This window comes from Oncorhynchus kisutch, linkage group LG21 (assembly GCF_002021735.2).
Source record: "Oncorhynchus kisutch isolate 150728-3 linkage group LG21, Okis_V2, whole genome shotgun sequence".
Lineage (NCBI taxonomy): Eukaryota > Metazoa > Chordata > Actinopteri > Salmoniformes > Salmonidae > Oncorhynchus > Oncorhynchus kisutch.
The window spans coordinates 46,188,949-46,210,279 of NC_034194.2; the positions used below are offsets into that span (position 1 = coordinate 46,188,949).

The window sequence follows — 21,331 nt, forward strand, 5'->3', positions numbered from 1 at the left end:
TGTGGGGGCTGTGCTTCGGCAAAGTGGGTGGGGTTATATCCTTCCTGTTTGGCCCTGTCCGGGGGTATCATCGGATGGGGCCACAGTGTCTCCTGACCCCTCCTGTCTCAGCCTCCAGTATTTATGCTGCAGTAGTTTATGTGTCGGGGTGCTAGGGTCAGTTTGTTATATCTGGAGTAGTTCTCCTGTCTTATCCGGTGTCCTGTGTGAATTTAAGTGTGCTCTCTCTAATTCTCTCTTTCTCTCTCTCTCTCAGAGGACCTGAGCAGTAGTATCTAACTAAATGCTTGTGTTTCTAGCTCCGACAGTGCAGTAGTATCTAACTAAATGCTTGTGTTTCTAGCTCCGACAGTGTAGTAGTATCTAACTAAATGCTTGTGTTTCTAGCTCCGACAGTGCAGTAGTATCTAACTAAATGCTTGTGTTTCTAGCTCCGACAGTGTAGTAATATCTAACTAAATGCTTGTGTTTCTAGCTCCGACAGTGCAGTAATATCTAACTAAATGCTTGTGTTTCTAGCTCCGACAGTGCAGTAGTATCTAACTAAATGCTTGTGTTTCTAGCTCCGACAGTGCAGTAATATCTAACTAAATGCTTGTGTTTCTAGCTCCGACAGTGCAGTAGTATCTAACTAAATGCTTGTGTTTCTAGCTCCGACAGTGCAGTAGTATCTAACTAAATGCTTGTGTTTCTAGCTCCGACAGTGCAGTAGTATCTAACTAAATGCTTGTGTTTCTAGCTCCGACAGTGCAGTAATATCTAACTAAATGCTTGTGTTTCTAGCTCCAACAGTGCAGTAATATCTAACGAAATGCTTGTGTTTCTAGCTCCGACAGTGCAGTAATATCTAACTAAATGCTTGTGTTTCTAGCTCCGACAGTGCAGTAATATCTAACTAAATGCTTGTGTTTCTAGCTCCGACAGTGCAGTAATATCTAACTAATTACACAACAGGTACCCAACACATCCATCTAAGTAGAATTGAATTAATCACACTTCACTTGGTGCCTAAGAACAGAATGTTACTCATGATAATCAGAGTTCTCATGCCTTATTGGTTAAAACAATGTATTACAGTAGTATTCTATTTGTATTATTATAGTAGTATTCCATTTGTATTATAATAGTAGTATTACAGTAGCAGTATAGTAGTAGTATTATATTTGTATTATAGTAGTATTCTATCTGTATTATAATAGTATTACAGTAGCAGTATAGTAGTAGTATTACAGTAGCAGTATAGTAGTAGTATTCTATCTGTATTATAATAGTAGTATTACAGTAGCAGTATAGTAGTAGTATTCTATTTGTATTATAATAGTATTACAGTAGCAGTATAGTAGTAGTATCCTATTTGTATTATAATAGTATTACAGTAGCAGTATTCTATTTGTATTATAATAGTAGTATTACAGTAGCAGTATCCTATTTGTATTATAATAGTATTACAGTAGCAGTATAGTAGCAGTATCCTATTTGTATTATAATAGTATTACAGTAGCAGTATCCTATTTGTATTATAATAGTATTACAGTAGCAGTATAGTAGTAGTATTATATTTGTATTATAGTAGTATTCTATTTGTATTATAATAGTAGTATTACAGTAGCAGTATAGTAGTAGTATTCTATCTGTATTATAATAGTAGTATTACAGTAGCAGTATAGTAGTAGTATTACAGTAGCAGTATAGTAGTAGTATTCTATCTGTATTATAATAGTAGTATTACAGTAGCAGTATAGTAGTAGTATTACAGTAGCAGTATAGTAGTAGTATTCTATCTGTATTATAATAGTAGTATTACAGTAGCAGTATTCTATTTGTATTATAATAGTATTACAGTAGCAGTATTCTATTTGTATTATAATAGTATTACAGTAGCAGTATTATATTTGTATTATAATAGTAGTATTACAGTAGCAGTATAGTAGTAGTATTATATTTGTATTATAGTAGTATTCTATTTGTATTATAATAGTATTACAGTAGCAGTATAGTAGCAGTATTCTAGTAGGGGTGGCAGGTAGCCTAGTGGTTAGTGTTGGGCCATTAAACAAAATGTTGCTAGATCGAAGTAGTATTATAATAGCAGTATTATAGTAGAAGTATTCTATTTGAATTATATAGTATTATGTATTATAATAGCAGTATTCTAGTAGCAGTATTCAATTTGTATTATAATAGTAGTATAGTATTATATTAGCAGTATTCTAGTAGCAGTATTCTATTTTCTCTTATAATAGTAGTATTGCAGTATTCTAGTAGTAGTATTCTATTTGTATTGTAATAGCAGTATTATAATGGTGGTATTCTAGTAGTAGTAGTATTCTACTTGTATTATAATAGTTGTATTATAGTAGTAGTATTCTATTTGTATTATAATAGTTGTATTATAGTAGTAGTATTCTATTTGTATTATAATAGTAGTATTATAATAGCAGTATTATATTTGTATTATAATAGTTGTATTATAGTAGTAGTATTCTATTTGTATTATAATAGTTGTATTATAGTAGTAGTATTCTATTTGTATTATAATAGTAGTATTATAATAGCAGTATTATATTTGTATTATAATAGTAGTCTTCTAGCAGTAGCATTATAATAGCAGTAATCTAGTAATAGTATTGTGTATTATAATAGTATTCTAGTAGTAGTATTCTGTGTATTATAATAGTAGTACACTAGTAGTAAGTAGCATTCCATTTCTATTATAATAGTACTATTATTATTATTATTATAATAATAGCAGTATTCTATTAGTAGTATTCAATTTTAATTATAATAGTAGTATTCTAGTGGTAGTATTCTACTTTATAATATAATACTATTATACTAGTAGTATTATAGTATTATTTGCATTATAATAGTTGTATTGTGAGCCTGTTGAGTCAGTCCCAGTTGATGTTGAGGCTGAAGAGCCTCTTGAAGACTACTGAAGGTGAACTGTATACTATTGTATTATAATAGCAGTATTCTAGTAGTGGTATCCTAATTGTATTATAATAGCAGTATTCTAGTAGTAGTACCCTAATTGTATTATAATAGTTGTGTTCTAGAAGTAGTAGTAGTATTATTTGTATTATAATAGTAGTATTCTGACCCTATTGAGTCCTTCCTGGTTGATGTTGATGTGGCTGAAGAGCCTCTTGAATACTTTACTGAGGGTGAACCCCAGCAGTCTGATGAATCCCAGCTGAAGGTTCTGAGACATCTCATCCAGTATCCCTGACGCCTCCTCTCTCACCAGATCCACACTCTCACCAGTCTCCATGGCCACCTGCACAGAGAGGTCAGGGTTCAAGGGTCAGAGAGTTAGCGGTCGAGTTCCTGCAACTACATTGGTCGCGTCAAGATTAGACTACTGCAAGGCTCTACTCTCTGGCCAACCAGATAAGACACAAAATAAACATCTACAGGTGCTAAATACTGCTGAAAGATGCAGGACTCCTTATTGTCCCTATAATAAGGTAGAGTACCTTATGTCTCAGCCTCCAGTATTTATGCTGCAGTAGTTAATGTGTCGTGGGGCTAGGGTCAGTTTGTTATATCTGGAGTACCTCTCCTGTCCTATTCGGTGTCCTGTGTGAATCTAAGTGTGCATTCTCTAATTCTCTCTCTCGGAGGAGGAGGACCTGAGCCCTAGGACCATGCCCCAGGACTACCTGACATGATGACTCCTTGCTGTCCCCAGTCCACCTGGCCGTGCTGCTGCTCCAGTTTCAACTGTTCTGCCTTATTATTATTCGACCATGCTGGTCATTTATGAACATTTGAACATCTTGGCCATGTTCTGTTATAATCTCCACCCGGCACAGCCAGAAGAGGACTGGCCACCCCACATAGCCTGGTTCCTCTAGGTTTCTTCCTAGGTTTTGGCCTTTCTAGGGAGTTTTTCCTAGCCACCGTGCTTCTACACCTGCATTGCTTGCTGTTTGGGGTTTTAGGCTGGGTTTCTGTACAGCACTTTGAGATATCAGCTGATGTACGAAGGGCTATATAAATAAATCTGATTTGATTTGACTTATGATAAGCTGTAGACCACACTATCTACCGAGAGAGTTTTCATCTGTCTAATTTGTAGCCGTCTATTTACCGCCACAGAACGAAGCACTAAGACCGCACTCAACCAACTCTATTAGGCCATAAGCAAAGAAGAAAATGCTCACCCAGAAGCAGCGCTCCACTAGGAGTGCAAACTTAAATGTGCAACCAGGGAGAAAAAAATATCCTAGACCACCTTTACCCCAAACACAGTTGTGCATACAAAGCTCTCCCCCGCCCTCCATTTGGCAAATCTGACCATAATTATATCCGGCTGATTACAGGTAACAAGCAGATACTAAAGCAGGAAGTACCAGTGACTCGCTAAATACAGAAGTGGTCAGATGAGGTGGATGCTACGCTACAGGGCTGTTTTGCTAACACAGACTGGAATATGTTCCGGGATTCATCCAATGGCATCTAGGAACACACCACCTCAGTCATCGGCTTCATCATCGATAACGTCGAACTCACAGTGACTATGCGTACATATCCCAACCAGAAGCCATGGATTACAGGCAACATCCACACTGAGCTAAAGGCTAGAGCTCAAGGAGCGGGACTTATACAAAAATCCCACTATGCCCTCAGACGAACCATCAAACCCCAGGTTACCAAGATGGCGTAGCAGTAGGTCGTCCTGTCCTGTCGTGTCCCTGTATATATCGTTTATTTTTTGTTTTTTACATATTTTCTCCACATATCTCTTTGAAAACATTTTGCTAAACCCTAAGCTTCCAAATACTCTCCTGCAACCCGACTCACCCAATGTAGCTATTTTTCCTAAAGTATTTATATTTACTTCGGGACCCCTCAACTGAAGCTAGCCAGCTAACCAGCGGGTATGCTAGCGGTCTCCAGCTAACCGGTCATCAGCTAACCTGTAGTTCGGAAAGCTCTCGCCTGTTCGTACAACGCGACTTTAACCAGAGCACAACGGACCTATTTATTTTTCATCCCCGGATTCCCACCGCAAACGGAACATCTTTCAGCTGGATTTTTCAGCAACTAGCTATCTAGCTAAACCGCAACCTCGGATTACTCCTGGCTAGCGTTTCCACCCACTTAGCTTGAAGCTAGCCCGGCCGTAGCACCTGCGCTACCACCGTAGCATACTCCTGAGCTACAATACCCGGGCCCACGACCGGTCTACCGATGTCATCGCATGAAGAGGAATACACAGACTCACCCCATCGCGACGTCCCCCAAAGGCTAACTCTCTAGCCCTCGCTATCTCCCTGCTTGCTAATTCGGCCTGCTAACTGCTAGCTTGTCCAGCTCCGGCCCGCTAACTGCTACCTTGTCTAGCCCGGGCCTACAAACTGTTAGCTTGTTAGCACAGGCCTGCTAACCGCCTGAATCGCCGCGTCTCAAACGCTCACCGGACCCATATTTACTTTCTCTCTCTTTTGACTTTTAATTTGTTTATACCTTCCGGAAACCTGCCTCACCCAATGTGATACGGAATCGCTATTATTTATTTATTTATTTTTAGAACACACTCAAGAACCTCCAGAAGCTAACCAGCTAACTAGCTACAAGCTATTTAGTCATTGTTAGTTTTTTTTAAACCTGGATAACACTCGCCAGGCCAGCCTCCCTGCCCCATCCACCGCTGCCCCCTGGACACTGATCTCTTGGCTACATAGCTGATGCACGCTGGACTGTCCATTAATCACGGTACTCCATTCTGCTTGTTTGTTCTATCTGTTGGCCCCGTTGCCTAGTCTACGCCATTTTACCTGCTGTTGTTGTGCTAGCTGATTAGCTGTTGTCTCACCTACTGTTTTAGCTAGCTTTCCCAATACAACACCTGTGATTACTGTATGCCTCGCTGTATGTCTCTCTCAAATGTCAATATGCCTTGTATACTGTTGTTCAGGTTAGTTATCATTGTTTTAGTTCACAATGGAGCCCCTAGTTCCACTCTTCACGCCCCTGATAACTCCTTTGTCCCACCTCCCACACATGCAGTGACCTCACCCATTACTACCAGCATGTCCAGAGATACAACCTCCCTCATCATCACCCAGTGCCTGGGCTTATCTCCGCTGTACCCGCACCCCACCATACCCCTGTCTGCGCATTATGCCCTGAATATATTCTACCATGCCCAGAAACCTGCTCCTCTTATTCTCTGTCCCCAACGCTCTAGGCGACCAGTTTTGATAGCCTTTAGCCGCACCCTCATACTACTCCTTCTCTGTTCCGCGGGTGATGTGGAGGTAAACCCAGGCCCTGCATGTCCCCAGGCACCCTCATTTGTTGACTTCTGTGATCGTAAAAGCCTTGGTTTCATGCATGTCAACATCAGAAGCCTCCTCCCTAAGTTTGTTTTACTCACTGCTTTAGCACACTCTGCTAACCCTGATGTCCTTGCTGTGTCTGAATCCTGGCTCAGGAAGGCCACCAAAAATTCAGAGATTTCCATACCCAACTATAACATCTTCCGTCAAGATAGAACTGCCAAAGGGGGCGGAGTTGCAGTTTACTGCAGAGATAGCCTGCAAAGTAATGTCATACTTTCCAGGTCCATACCCAAACAGTTCGAACTACTAATTTTGAAAATTACTCTCTCCAGAAATAAGTCTCTCACGGTTGCCGCCTGCTACCGACCCCCCTCAGCTCCCAGCTGTGCCCTGGACACCATTTGTGAATTGATCACCCCCCCATCTAGCTTCAGAGTTTGTTCTGTTAGGTGACCTAAACTGGGATATGCTTAACACCTCGCCAGTCCTACAATCTAAGCTAGATGCCCTCAATCTCACACAAATCAGCAAGGAACCCACCAGGTACAACCCTAACTCTGTAAACAAGGGTACCCTCATAGACGTCATCCTGACCAACTGGCCCTCCAAATACACCTCCGCTGTCTTCAACCAGGATCTCAGCGATCACTGCCTCATTGCCTGTATCCGCTACGGAGCCGCAGTCAAACGACCACCCCTCATCACTGTCAAACGCTCCCTAAAACACTTCTGTGAGCAGGCCTTTCTAATCGACCTGGCCCGGGTATCCTGGAAGGACATTGACCTCATCCCGTCGGTTGAGGATGCCTGGTCATTCTTTAAAAGTAACTTCCTCACCATTTTAGATAAGCATGCTCCGTTCAAAAAATGCAGAACTAAGAACAGATACAGCCCTTGGTTCACCCCAGACCTGACTGCCCTCGACCAGCACAAAAACATCCTGTGGTGGACTGCAATAGCATCGAATAGTCCCCGTGATATGCAACTGTTCAGGGAAGTCCGGAACCAATACACGCAGTCAGTCAGGAAAGCTAAGGCCAGCTTCTTCAGGCAGAAGTTTGCATCCTGTAGCTCCAACTCCAAAAAGTTCTGGGACACCGTGAAGTCCATGGAGAACAAGAGCACCTCCTCCCAGCTGCCCACTGCACTGAGGCTAGATAACACGGTCACCACTGATAAATCCATGATTATCGAAAACTTCAATAAGCATTTCTCAACGGCTGGCCATGCCTTCCGCCTGGCTACTTCAACCTCGGCCAACAGCTCCGCCCCCCCCGCAGCTCCTCGCCCAAGCCTCTCCAGGTTCTCCTTTAACCAAATCCAGATAGCAGATGTTCTGAAAGAGCTGCAAAACCTGGACCCGTACAAATCAGCTGGGCTTGACAATCTGGACCCTCTATTTCTGAAACTATCTGCCACCATTGTCGCAACCCCTATTACCAGCCTGTTCAACCTCTCTTTCATATCGTCTGAGATCCCCAAGGATTGGAAAGCTGCTGCAGTCATCCCCCTCTTCAAAGGGGGAGACACCCTGGACCCAAACTGTTACAGACCTATATCCATCCTGCCCTGCCTATCTAAGGTCTTCGAAAGCCAAGTCAACAAACAGGTCACTGACCATCTCGAATCCCACCGCACCTTCTCCGCTGTGCAATCTGGTTTCCGAGCCGGTCATGGGTGCACCTCAGCCACACTCAAGGTACTCAACGATATCATAACCGCCATCGATAAAAGACAGTACTGTGCAGCCGTCTTCATCGACCTTGCCAAGGCTTTCGACTCTGTCAATCACCATATTCTTATCGGCAGACTCAGGAGCTTCGGTTTTTTCGGATGACTGCCTTGCCTGGTTCACCAATTACTTTGCAGACAGAGTTCAGTGCGTCAAATCGGAGGGCATGCTGTCTGGTCCTCTGGCAGTCTCTATGGGGGTGCCACAGGGTTCAATTCTCGGGCTGACTCTTTTCTCTGTGTATATCAATGATGTTGCTCTTGCTGCGGGCGATTCCCTGATCCACCTCTACGCAGACGACACCATTCTATATACCTTCGGCCCGTCTTTGGACACTGTGCTATCTAACCTCCAAACAAGCTTCAATGCCATACAACACTCCTTCCGTGGCCTCCAACTGCTCTTAAACGCTAGTAAAACCAAATGCATGCTTTTCAACCGGTCGCTGCCTGCACCCGCATGCCCGACTAGCATCACCACCCTGGATGGTTCCGACCTAGAATATGTGGACGTCTATAAGTACCTAGGTGTCTGGCTAGACTGCAAACTCTCCTTCCAGACTCATATCAAACATCTCCAATCGAAAATCAAATCAAGAGTCGGCTTTCTATTCCGCAACAAAGCCTCCTTCACTCACGCCGCCAAGCTTACCCTAGTAAAACTGACTATCCTACCGATCCTCGACTTCGGCGATGTCATCTACAAAATGGCTTCCAACACTCTACTCAGCAAACTGGATGCAGTCTATCACAGTGCCATCCGTTTCGTCACTAAAGCACCTTATACCACCCACCACTGCGACTTGTATGCTCTAGTCGGCTGGCCCTCGCTACATATTCGTCGCCAGACCCACTGGCTCCAGGTCATCTACAAGTCCATGCTAGGTAAAGCTCCGCCTTATCTCAGCTCACTGGTCACGATGGCAACACCCATCCGTAGCACGCGCTCCAGCAGGTGTATCTCACTGATCATCCCTAAAGCCAACACCTCATTTGCCCGCCTTTCGTTCCAGTACTCTGCTGCCTGTGACTGGAACGAATTGCAAAAATCGCTGAAGTTGGAGACTTTTATCTCCCTCACCAACTTCAAACATCAGCTATCTGAGCAGCTAACCGATCGCTGCAGCTGTACATAGTCTATTGGTAAATAGCCCACCCTTTTAGACCTACCTCTTCCCCATACTGTTTTTATTTATTTACTTTTCTGCTCTTTTGCACACCAATATCTCTACCTGTACATGACCATCTGATCATTCATCACTCCAGTGTTAATCTGCAAAATTGTAATTATTTGCCTACCTCCTCATGCCTTTTGCACACATTGTATATAGACTCCCCCTTTGGTTTCTACTGTGTTATTGACTTGTTAATTGTTTACTCCATGTGTAACTCTTTGTTGTCTGCTCACACTGCTATGCTTTATCTTGGCCAGGTCGCAGTTGCAAATGAGAACTTGTTCTCAACTAGCCTACCTGGTTAAATAAAGGTGTTCTCAACTAGCCTACCTGGTTAAATAAAGGTGTTCTCAACTAGCCTACCTGGTTAAATAAAGGTGAAAAAAAAAAAAAAAAGCAACGTCAATACAGGATTAAGATTGAATCCTACTACACTGCTCTGACGCTTGCCAGATGTGGCAGGGCTTGAAAACTATTACAGACTGCAAAGGGAAACCCAGCCGCGAGCTGCCCAGTGACGCAAGCCTACCAGACTAGCCAAATGCCTTTTATGCTCGCGTCGAGGCAAGCAACACTGAAGCATGCACGAGAGCACCAGCTGTTCAGGATGACTGTGTGAGAACGCTCTCGGTAGCCGATGTGAACAAAACCTTTAAATAGGTCAACATTCACAAAGCCGCTGGGCCAGACGGATTACCAGGACATGTACTCAAAGCATGCGCGGACCAACTGTCACGTGTTTTCACTGACATTTTCAACCTCTCCCTGACCGAGTCTGTAATACCTATATGTTTCAAGCATACCACAATAGGCCCAAGGAAGCGAAGGTAACCTGCCTAAAATGATTAACGCCCCATGGAACTAACATCGGTAGCCATGAAGTGCTTTGAAAGGCTGGTCATGGCTCACATCAACAGCATCCTTCCGAACACCCTAGACCCACTCCAATTCGCATACCCGCACCAACAGATCCACAGATGACGCAATCTCAATCGCAGTCCACACTGTGAGAATGCTGTTCAATGACTACAGCTCAGCGTTCAACACCATAGTGCCCACGGAGCTCATCACTAAGCTAAGGACTCTGGTATTAAACACCTCCCTCTGCAACTGGATCCTGGACTTCCTGACGGGTTGCCCCCAGGTGGTAAGAAAAGGCAACAACACGTCTTGCGATGCTGATCCTCAACACTGGGGCCCTTCAGGCGTGTGTGCTCAGTCCCCTCAGGTACTCCCTGCTCAACCACGACTGCGTGGCCAAACACGCCTCCAACACCATCATTAAGTTTGCTGACGACACAACAGTGGCCTGAACACCGACAAGTCAGCATACAGGGAGGTGGTCAGAACTGGCAGTGTGGTACCAGGACAACAACCTCTCCCTCAATGTGAGCAAGACAAAAGGAGCTGATCGTGAACTACAGGAAAAGCCGGACCGAACAGGGCCCCATTAACATCGACGGGGCTGTAGTGGAGCGGGTCGAGGGTTTCAAGTTCCTTGGTGTCCACATCACCAACGAACTATCATGTTCCAAACACACCAAATCAGTCGTGAAGAGGATACAACAAAACCTTTTCCCCCTCAGGAGACTGAAAACATTTCCCCAGATCGTCAAAAGGTTCAACAGCTGCACTATCGAGAGCATCCTGACCGGTTGCATCACCGCCTGGTATGGCAACTCCCCGGCCTCCGACCGCAAGGCTAAAGAGGTACAGAGAACTGCTCTGCATCTGACCAGAGGGTAGTGCGAACGGCCCAGGACATCACTGGGACCAAGCTTCCTGCCATCCAGGAACTATATAATAGGTGGTGTCAGAGGAATGCCCATAAAATTGTCAGAGACTCCAGTCACCCAAGTTATAGACTGTTGTTCTCTCTGATACCGCACGGCAAGCGGTACCGGAATGCCAAGTCTAGGACTAAGAGGCTCCTTAACAGCTTCTACCCCATAAGAGCACTGAACAAATCAGAAAATCGCCAATTTACATTGACCCCCTCCACTCTTGTACACTGCTGCTATTCGCTGTTTGTTTATTATCTATGCATAGTCACTTCGCCCCTACCTACATGTACAGATTACCTCAACTAGCCTGTACCCCTGCACACTGACTCTGTACCGGTGCCCCCTGTATATAGCCTCCACATTGACTCTGTACCGGTACCCCCTGTATATAGCCTCCACATTGACTCTGTACCGGTGCCCCCTGTATATAGCCTCCACATTGACGCTGTACCGGTACCCCCTGTATATAGCCTCCACATTGACTCTGTACCGGTACCCCCTGTATATAGCCTCCACATTGACTCTGTACCGGTAACCCCTGTATATAGCCTCCACATTGACTCTGTACCGGTAACCCCTGTATATAGCCTCCACATTGACTCTGTACCGTAACACCCTGTATATAGCCTCCACATTGACTCTGTACCGTAACACCCTGTATATAGCCTCCACATTGACTCTGTACCGGTACCCCCTGTATATAGCCTCCACATTGACTCTGTACCGGTGCCCCCTGTATATAGCCTCCACATTGACGCTGTACCGGTACCCCCTGTATATAGCCTCCACATTGACTCTGTACCGGTACCCCCTGTATATAGCCTCCACATTGACTCTGTACTGGTAACCCCTGTATATAGCCTCCACATTGACTCTGTACCGGTAACCCCTGTATATAGCCTCCACATTGACTCTGTACCGTAACACCCTGTATATAGCCTCCACATTGACTCTGTACCGTAACACCCTGTATATAGCCTCCACATTGACTCTGTGCCGGTACCGCCCTGTATATAGCCTCCACATTGACTCTGTGCCGGTACCGCCCTGTATATAGCCTCCACATTGACTCTGTACCGGTGCCCCCTGTATATAGCCCCCACATTGACTCTGTACCGGTACCCCCTGTATATAGCCTCCACATTGACTCTGTACTGTAACACCCTGTATATAGCCTCATTATTGTTATTGTGTAACTTTTTATTGTATCCTACTTGGTAAATATTATTTTCTTCTTCTTGAACTGCACTGTTGGTTAAAGGCTTGTAAGGAAGAATTTCACGGTTGTTGAATTCAGCGCATGTGACAAATAAAATGTATTTGATTGGCTATATTGATATGACTAGCTGATATGTTAAACACCTATTGTAAGGCCAGCCATTGTAAGGCCTTGCATGTGTCTGCAATGTGGTTGGGCAGGAACTGGACTAATGTCCTGTTGACCCTGTTGAGTGTACATCAGGGAACGTTCAGAATTCTCGCTCGCTCGCAAGCACCCACACACACACTGTACCTCCTTGGTGACGTATCGTAGGTACTGTGACTCCAAAACCATCCTGTTGAGGGCGCCCGCGGAGAGAGGAGGGGCTCCCCTGTAAGGGGAGGGGGTAAAGGTTCGGAGGGCATGGCCTAGGTCACTGCTCCTCCTCCTCTCCTCCAGGATGTCCATAAACTCATCCTCCTGCTTGTAGCCAGAGGGATCCTCACACTGCAACAAGGAAACACGATTCAAAATGGTGGAAATGTAATATCTGGTGTGTGTTGATTTGAAGCCACGATTACAACCTGGATGAAGACATCTTGTTCAGGAAAACAGCCTGGGAAAGAACACTCAAATCCAGCGACTGTCAACACCTTTCCTCGTTGTACATATTCAATTGTGTCATTCCGAACTTTATTCACATGGTTATATTCCATTTTGTGCGACTAGCTCTATGTCTAGCTCTAGGTCCGTCTAGGTCTAGCTCTAGGTCTAGCTCTATGTCTAGCTCTAGCTCTAGGTCTGTCTAGGTCTAGCTCTAGGTCTAGCTCTAGGTCTAGCTCTAGGTCTAGGTCTAGCTCTAGGTCTAGCTCTAGGTCTGTCTAGGTCTAGCTCTAGGTCTGTCTAGGTCTAGCTCTAGGTCTAGCTCTAGGTCTAGCTCTAGCTCTAGCTCTATGTCTAGCTCTATGTCTAGCTCTAGCTCTATGTCTAGCTCTAGGTCTAGCTCTATGTCTAGGTCTAGCTCTATGTCTGTCTACGTCTGTCTCTCTAGGTCTGTCTATGTCTAGCTCTAGCTCTATGTCTAGCTCTAGGTCTAGCTCTAGGTCTAGCTCTAGGTCTAGGTCTGTCTAGCTCTAGGTCTAGCTCTAGGTCTGTCTATGTCTAGCTCTATGTCTAGGTCTAGCTCTAGCTCTATGTCTAGCTCTAGGTCTAGCTCTAGGTCTAGCTCTAGGTCTAGCTCTAGGTCTAGCTCTAGGTCTAGCTCTAGGTCTAGCTCTAGGTCTGTCTAGGTCTAGCTCTAGGTCTGTCTATGTCTAGCTCTAGCTCTATGTCTAACTCTAGGTCTAGCTCTAGGTCTAGCTCTAGGTCTAGGTCTGTCTAGCTCTAGCTCTATGTCTAGCTCTATGTCTAGCTCTATGTCTAGCTCTATGTCTAGCTCTATGTCTAGCTCTTGGTCTGTCTATGTCTAGCTCTTGGTCTGTCTATGTCTAGCTCTATGTCTAGCTCTAGGTCTAGCTCTAGGTCTAGCTCTAGGTCTAGCTCTAGGTCTAGCTCGATGTCTAGCTCGATGTCTAGCTCGATGTCTAGCTCTAGGTCTAGGTCTAGGTCTAGGTCTAGCTCTAGGTCTGTCTATGTCTAGCTCTATGTCTAGCTCTAGGTCTAGCTCTAGGTCTAGCTCTAGGTCTGTCTAGGTCTAGCTCTAGGTCTAGCTCTAGGTCTAGCTCTAGGTCTAGCTCTAGGTCTAGCTCTAGGTCTAGCTCTAGGTCTAGCTCTAGGTCTAGCTCTAGGTCTAGCTAGGTCTAGGTCTAGCTCTAGGTCTAGCTCTAGGTCTAGGTCTATGTCTGTCTAGGTCGGTAGTTCTTGGGTAGTTCTTTAAAAACAAGCAAAATCGCAAAAATGATGTCTGGACCCTTCCATAACATGTCATTTTAGAGGTTTGGTTGTAAGAAATCAAACTTCTCCTTTAAGGTCATTCTTCAGATACTAGTCATTACTTCAAAAGGAAGGATTTCCTAAGTGTTTGAACGGGGTCACAGCTGCCTAGTCGACCTGATAGCGAGCCTTGGACTGTGGACATTGAACACTCCGTGGCAACAACAAATAGGCTAGCATTAACAGGCTTTATTTAACAACCAATAGGTGGTGAGCCCAAGCCCAATAACGTGAAGTTCATCGATCCCCATCGAGGGAGGAGCTGATTTTTCAAAAATATATGACAGTAAAATATTATTTTTTAAATATTATTTTTCATGACTATAACGTTTGTTGGCACATTTTGTCATAAAAAAAGTATTTCAACACCGTCTGCGAAGACAAATTTGCTGAACTGCTAAACTTGGAACCAATCAAAACTCCCTGGTGATGGAGGCAGCCAATGGCCTGCTTCTATGCAAACAGCCTCTTGTGAAACCGTGATGTCTGATGAACATAGCTAGCTAGCTAGCTAGCTCCCAGACTGAAATCAGATACATATCTGTTTGAGCTTTTAAATACGCAGCAATACAAACCGATCGTTTGACCATTTAGCCTAGCTAGCTAATGTAAATGTCCATTTCATTAGTTATATCTCTGTCAGTGAACTAAAGTGATTGTCGTGTTTTGTCATGATTATCGGTCTCACTTCAAGTACCTAGCTGCAGGTTTATAGAAACACCATAAACTGGGTGGTTCAAGCCCTAAATGCTGATTGGCTGACAGCCGTGGTATATCAGACCATATACCATGGATTTGACAAAACATGTATTTTCACTGCTCTAATTACGTTGGTAACCAGTTTATAATAGCAATAAGGCACCTTTGGGGTTTGTGATATATGGCCAATATACGACTACTAAGGGCTGTGTCCAGGCACTCCGCGAAACGTTGTACATAAGGGCAGCCCTTAGCCGTGGTATATTGGTCATATACCACACCCCTCGGGACATATTGCTTAATTATAATCATACATATGGCCTACACGTGGCATACCTTGCAATACAATCTTTAAAAAACTAAACTGTTGTACAATGTGTTCTGAATAAGAGTTTGCTTTCTAAACCTGAAGAGTTCTCCAATAGCAGCTGTCCAATACCATGGTGGTCATGGATAATGTATTGGACTATAAGGTATAGAGATTGATAAACCAATACCATGGTGGTCATGGATAATGTATTGGACTATAAGGTATAGACAATGATAAACCAATACCATGGTGGTCATGGATAATGTATTGGACTATAAGGTATAGAGAATGATAAACCAATACCATGGTGGTCATGGATAATGTATTGGACTATAAGGTATAGAGAATGATAAACCAATACCATGGTGGTCATGGATAATGTATTGGACTATAAGGTATAGAGAATGATAAACCAATACCATGGTGGTCATGGATAATGTATTGGACTATAAGGTATAGAGAATGATAAACCAATACCATGGTGGTCATGGATAATGTATTGGACTATAAGGTATAGAGAATGATAAACCAATACCATGGTGGTCATGGATAATGTATTGGACTATAAGGCATAGAGAATGATAAACCAATACCATGGTGGTCATGGATAATGTATTGGACTATAAGGTATAGAGAATGATAAACCTATACTATGGTGGTCATGGATAATGTATTGGACTATAAGGTACAGAGAATGATAAACCTATACTATGGTGGTCATGGATAATGTATTGGACTATAAGGTACAGAGAATGATAAACCTATACTATGGTGGTCATGGATAATGTATTGGACTATAAGGTATAGAGAATGATAAACCAATACCATGGTGGTCATGGATAATGTATTGGACTATAAGGTACAGAGAATGATAGACCTATACTATGGTGGTCATGGATAATGTATTGGACTATAAGGTACAGAGAATGATAAACCAATACCATGGTGGTCATGGATAAAGTATTGGACTATAAGGCATAGAGAATGATAAACCAATACCATGGTGGTCATGGATAATGTATTGGACTATAAGGTACAGAGAATGATAGACCTATACTATGGTGGTCATGGATAATGTATTGGACTATAAGGTACAGAGAATGATAGACCTATACTATGGTGGTCATGGATAATGTATTGGACTATAAGGTACAGAGAATGATAGACCTATACTATGGTGGTCATGGATAATGTATTGGACTATAAGGTACAGAGAATGATAAACCAATACCATGGTGATAATGTATTGGACTATAAGGTATAGAGAATGATAAACCAATACCATGGTGGTCATGGATAATGTATTGGACTATAAGGTACAGAGAATGATAAACCAATACCATGGTGGTCATGGATAAAGTATTGGACTATAAGGCATAGAGAATGATAAACCAATACCATGGTGGTCATGGATAATGTATTGGACTATAAGGTATAGAGAATGATAGACCTATACTATGGTGGTCATGGATAATGTATTGGACTATAAGGCATAGAGAATGATAGACCTATACTATGGTGGTAATGGATAATACTATAAGGTACAGAGAATGATAAACCAATACTATGGTGGTCATGGATAATGTATTGGACTATAAGGTATAGAGAATGATAAACCAATACCATGGTGGTCATGGATAATGTATTGGACTATAAGGTATAGAGAATGATAAACCAATACTATGGTGGTCATGGATAATGTATTGGACTATAAGGTATAGAGAATGATAAACCAATACCATGGTGGTCATGGATAATGTATTGGACTATAAGGTACAGAGAATGATAAACCAATACCATGGTGGTCATGGATAATGTATTGGACTATAAGGTACAGAGAATGATAAACCTATACTATGGTGGTCATGGATAATACTATAAGGTATAGAAAATGATAAACCTATACCATGGTGATAATGTATTGGACTATAAGGTATAGAAAATGATAAACCAATACCATGGTGGTCATGGATAATGTATTGGACTATAAGGTACAGAGAATGATAAACCAATACCATGGTGGTCATGGATAATGTATTGGACTATAAGGTACAGAGAATGATAAACCAATACCATGGTGGTCATGTATTGGACTATAAGGTACAGAGAATGATAAACCTATACTATGGTGGTCATGGATAATGTATTGGACTATAAGGTACAGAGAATGATAAACCTATACCATGGTGGTCATGGATAATGTATTGGACTATAAGGTACAGAGAATGATAAACCTATACCATGGTGGTCATGGATAATGTATTGGACTATAAGGTACAGAGAATGATAAACCAATACCATGGTGGTCATGTATTGGACTATAAGGTACAGAGAATGATAAACCTATACTATGGTGGTCATGGATAATGTATTGGACTATAAGGTACAGAGAATGATAAACCTATACCATGGTGGTCATGGATAATGTATTGGACTATAAGGTATAGAGAATGATAAACCTATACTATGGTGGTCATGGATAAAGTATTGGACTATAAGGTATAGATAATGATAAACCTATACCATGGTGGTCATGGATAATACTATAAGGCATAGAGAATGATAAACCTATACCATGGTGGTCATGGATAATACTATAAGGCATAGAGAATGATAAACCTATACTATGGTGGTCATGGATAATGTATTGGACTATAAGGTACAGAGAATGATAAACCTATACTATGGTGGTCATGGATAATGTATTGGACTATAAGGTACAGAGAATGATAAACCAATACCATGGTGGTCATGTATTGGACTATAAGGTACAGAGAATGATAAACCTATACTATGGTGGTCATGGATAATGTATTGGACTATAAGGTACAGAGAATGATAAACCTATACTATGGTGGTCATGGATAAAGTATTGGACTATAAGGTATAGATAATGATAAACCTATACCATGGTGGTCATGGATAATACTATAAGGCATAGAGAATGATAAACCTATACCATGGTGGTCATGGATAATACTATAAGGCATAGAGAATGATAAACCTATACTATGGTGGTCATGGATAATGTATTGGACTATAAGGCATAGAGAATGATAAACCTATACTATGGTGGTCATGGATAATGTATTGGACTATAAGGTATAGAGAATGATAGACCTATACCATGGTGGTCATGGATAATGTATTGGACTATAAGGCATAGAGAATGATAGACCTATACCATGGTGGTCATGGATAATGTATTGGACTATAAGGCATAGAGAATGATAAACCTATACCATGGTGGTCATGGATAATGACTTAATCTATGAAATTAAATCATTAGTTTAATAAAACTATAATTGTGTCATTAACATTTAATTTAAAAAATGGATGATTCTAATAGCAATAGCATAGAATAAGATTAGACTGCATTATATTTATGATTCAAGTAATTCTCTTTTTAGCTCTTCAGTGGCCACAATCTCAGTGGTGAGATCACTGTATGTCCTCTGGTGTAGAGCAGGGACTTGAACAGGCAGGGACTAGAACAGGCAGGGACTAGAACAGGCAGGGACTAGAACAGGCAGGGACTAGAACAGGCAGGGACTTGAACAGGCAGGGACTAGAACAGGCAGGGACTAGAACAGGCAGGGACTTGAACCTTGGATCCGGTGCAGTACATCTATGAAGGTGGTATCTGGGGTTCAGGTCCTCTCTAATGACAGACTTGACATATCTGTGATGGCCCCAAATGGGGAAGACGGCCCCATGGATAGTAGAATCCTCGTTTTCAGAGGTAGGATCACGGACATACGGTGCAGTTTCAGTGCTCAATAGGGTTGTAACTGTTTTGAAAGGGTTGAGCACCTGGAGGACCTCCTCTGCCACTTTCACGTCATCATCAGACGAGGTCTTTATGTTTTCAGGGTCTTTGTCTGCCAGTATACAGTTGCCTGCTGCTCAAGATGGAACTCCACTAATGACACGTTGGAGCGCCATCTTGTTGTGACATGGTGTATGAGCTTGTGGGTCGGTAGCTGGAACATTTCTTACTTGGTCTTAAGCACATGAGCGGCTGTTGTGCTTCGGTGGAAAAAGGAAAACAACCTTCCTGATCCTCCCAAGGAGACGGTCCATCTGATTCCCTGAGATCCCCCTTTTGAGATGCTAAATTGATCACATGTGCAAAGCAAGATATCTGTGGCCCCACAGTCCTCTAACACTGCATTTACTTGGTCATTATCTGAGGTCTACCCGTCTGTGGTGTAGTGAACAGTCACAGTCACGTAGCTTCCTGTTACCCCGGAGGTCTACCCGTCTGTGGTGTAGTGAACAGTCACAGTCACGTAGCTTCCTGTTACCCCGGAGGTCTACCCGTCTGTGGTGTAGTGAACAGTCACAGTCACGTAGCTTCCTGTTACCCCGGAGGTCTACCCGTCTGTGGTGTAGTGAACAGTCACAGTCACGTAGCTTCCTGTTACCCCTGAGGTCTACCCGTCTGTGGTGTAGTGAACAGTCACAGTCACGTAGCTTCCTGTTACCCCTGAGGTCTACCCGTCTGTGGTGTAGTGAACAGTCACAGTCACGTAGCTTCCTGTTACCCCTGAGGTCTACCCGTCTGTGATGTAGTGAACAGTCAAACTAGGCCCGCCCCGCTCCAGTCAAACTAGGCCCGCCCCGCTCGAGTCAAACTAGGCCCGCCCCGCTCCAGTCAAACTAGGCCCGCCCCGCTCCAGTCAAACTAGGCCCGCCCCGCTCCAGTCAAACTAGGCCCGCCCCGCTCCAGTCAAACTAGGCCCGCCCCGCTCCAGTCAAACTAGGCCCGCCCCGCTCCAGTCAAACTAGGCCCGCCCCGCTCCAGTCAAACTAGGCCCGCCCCGCTCCAGTCAAACTAGGCCCGCCCCGCTCCAGTCAAACTAGGCCCGCCCCGCTCCAGTCAAACTAGGCCCGCCCCGCTCCAGTCAAACTAGGCCTGCCCCGCTCCAGTCAAACTAGGCCCGCCCCGCTCCTCGCTCCAGTCAAACTAAATTTCACGTTTACGTTTCACGTTTGGCTTTTCTTACAATCCTAACTAAATGCTAATTCAACCTTTTGGCAGCTCTCTGGTGCCATATTCCGGCCATTCCTGACTCAAATGAACAAAATGAGTAATTCTTGGGCTCCAGAGTGGCACAGCGGTCTAAGGCACTGCATCTCAGTGCAAGAGGGGACACTACAGTCCCTGGTTTGAATCCAGGCTGTATCACATCCAGCCGTGTTTGGAACTCCCATAGTGCAGTGCACAGTTGGCCCAGCGTAGTCCTGGTTTGGCCCGGGTAGGCCGTCATTGTAAATAATAAATTGTTCTTAACTGACTTGCCTAGTTTAAAAAACAACAACATGTATTTAAAGAGTCGAAAAGATCCGAGTCAGTAAAATGAGCCGAACACTACTCTTTGGATAGGTCACCAGCGGTCTACTTAGAAACGGACAATCTGATTGGCAGACGTGATCAGCAGAGAAAATACCATGGATAGTACGAGTTTTGATTGGTTTTACAGTGCAGTACTCGGCGGCGTTTGCCTGTCCAGCTAAGTGAACATAAATCAGTATTTTGAAGATTTTTTGTTTTGTTGCAAGAATTGGACATTTCCAACAAACGGAAGTGTTCAGAATAAATACATATACACAATATGTAAAAAACAACAACAACAGTTCCTCCCTCGACAGAGCTCGATCCTTTCGTAAATGAAAGCACACAGCAAGCCTGCTACGGGGCACAACCTTCAAGTAGTTATTTAGTTAGCAACAACCGAGAGCGAGCCTGTCAGCATGTTAAAGTACATGACTCAAGGGTAGTTTTAGGGCAACGTCAAGACCATATTAACCCACGCTAGACAACATAACAAACAGCGCAGGCTTACCGTTGTCATTTTCGTCGCAGGGGCGTCAGCTCCGTCTCGGTGCTGGTAGCAAGTGTGTGTCCCCTTACGCTTCGAACACAGATCACGCTACCGGAAGACTGCCTGTGTAGGCTGGGACCAATAGGGTCGCTGTATTTCGGGAACTCCTCCCGAAAATGTCACTCTACCGCAGCGGCCCCATAATTATGAATGAACATGCTCCGGACAAAGACAGGACATTATAAAGATAGACTAAACTCTTCAATAGAAATCCCAGATCGCACTTGTAGGCGATGTTATTTTTTATTTGTTTTTATGAGGAAATATCAACAACCAAAAGAGGAATAATCACATGCAAACCAGCATACATACAAACTC

General features: G+C 43.4%; 1 protein-coding gene across 1 annotated transcript in view; it reads right to left on the reverse strand.

Moving 5' to 3' along the window:
* The window catches only part of gnpat2 (glyceronephosphate O-acyltransferase 2), a gene marked incomplete in the record, with an annotated part of 48,617 nt that extends 27,524 nt beyond the window's left edge, over positions 1-21,093 (reverse strand). The window contains 3 exon segments of the mRNA XM_031800693.1: positions 3,104-3,280; positions 12,497-12,691; positions 20,975-21,093. Coding sequence (XP_031656553.1) covers positions 3,104-3,280; positions 12,497-12,691; positions 20,975-20,983 — 381 coding nt within the window.
* Positions 21,094-21,331: the final 238 nt, after the last annotated feature.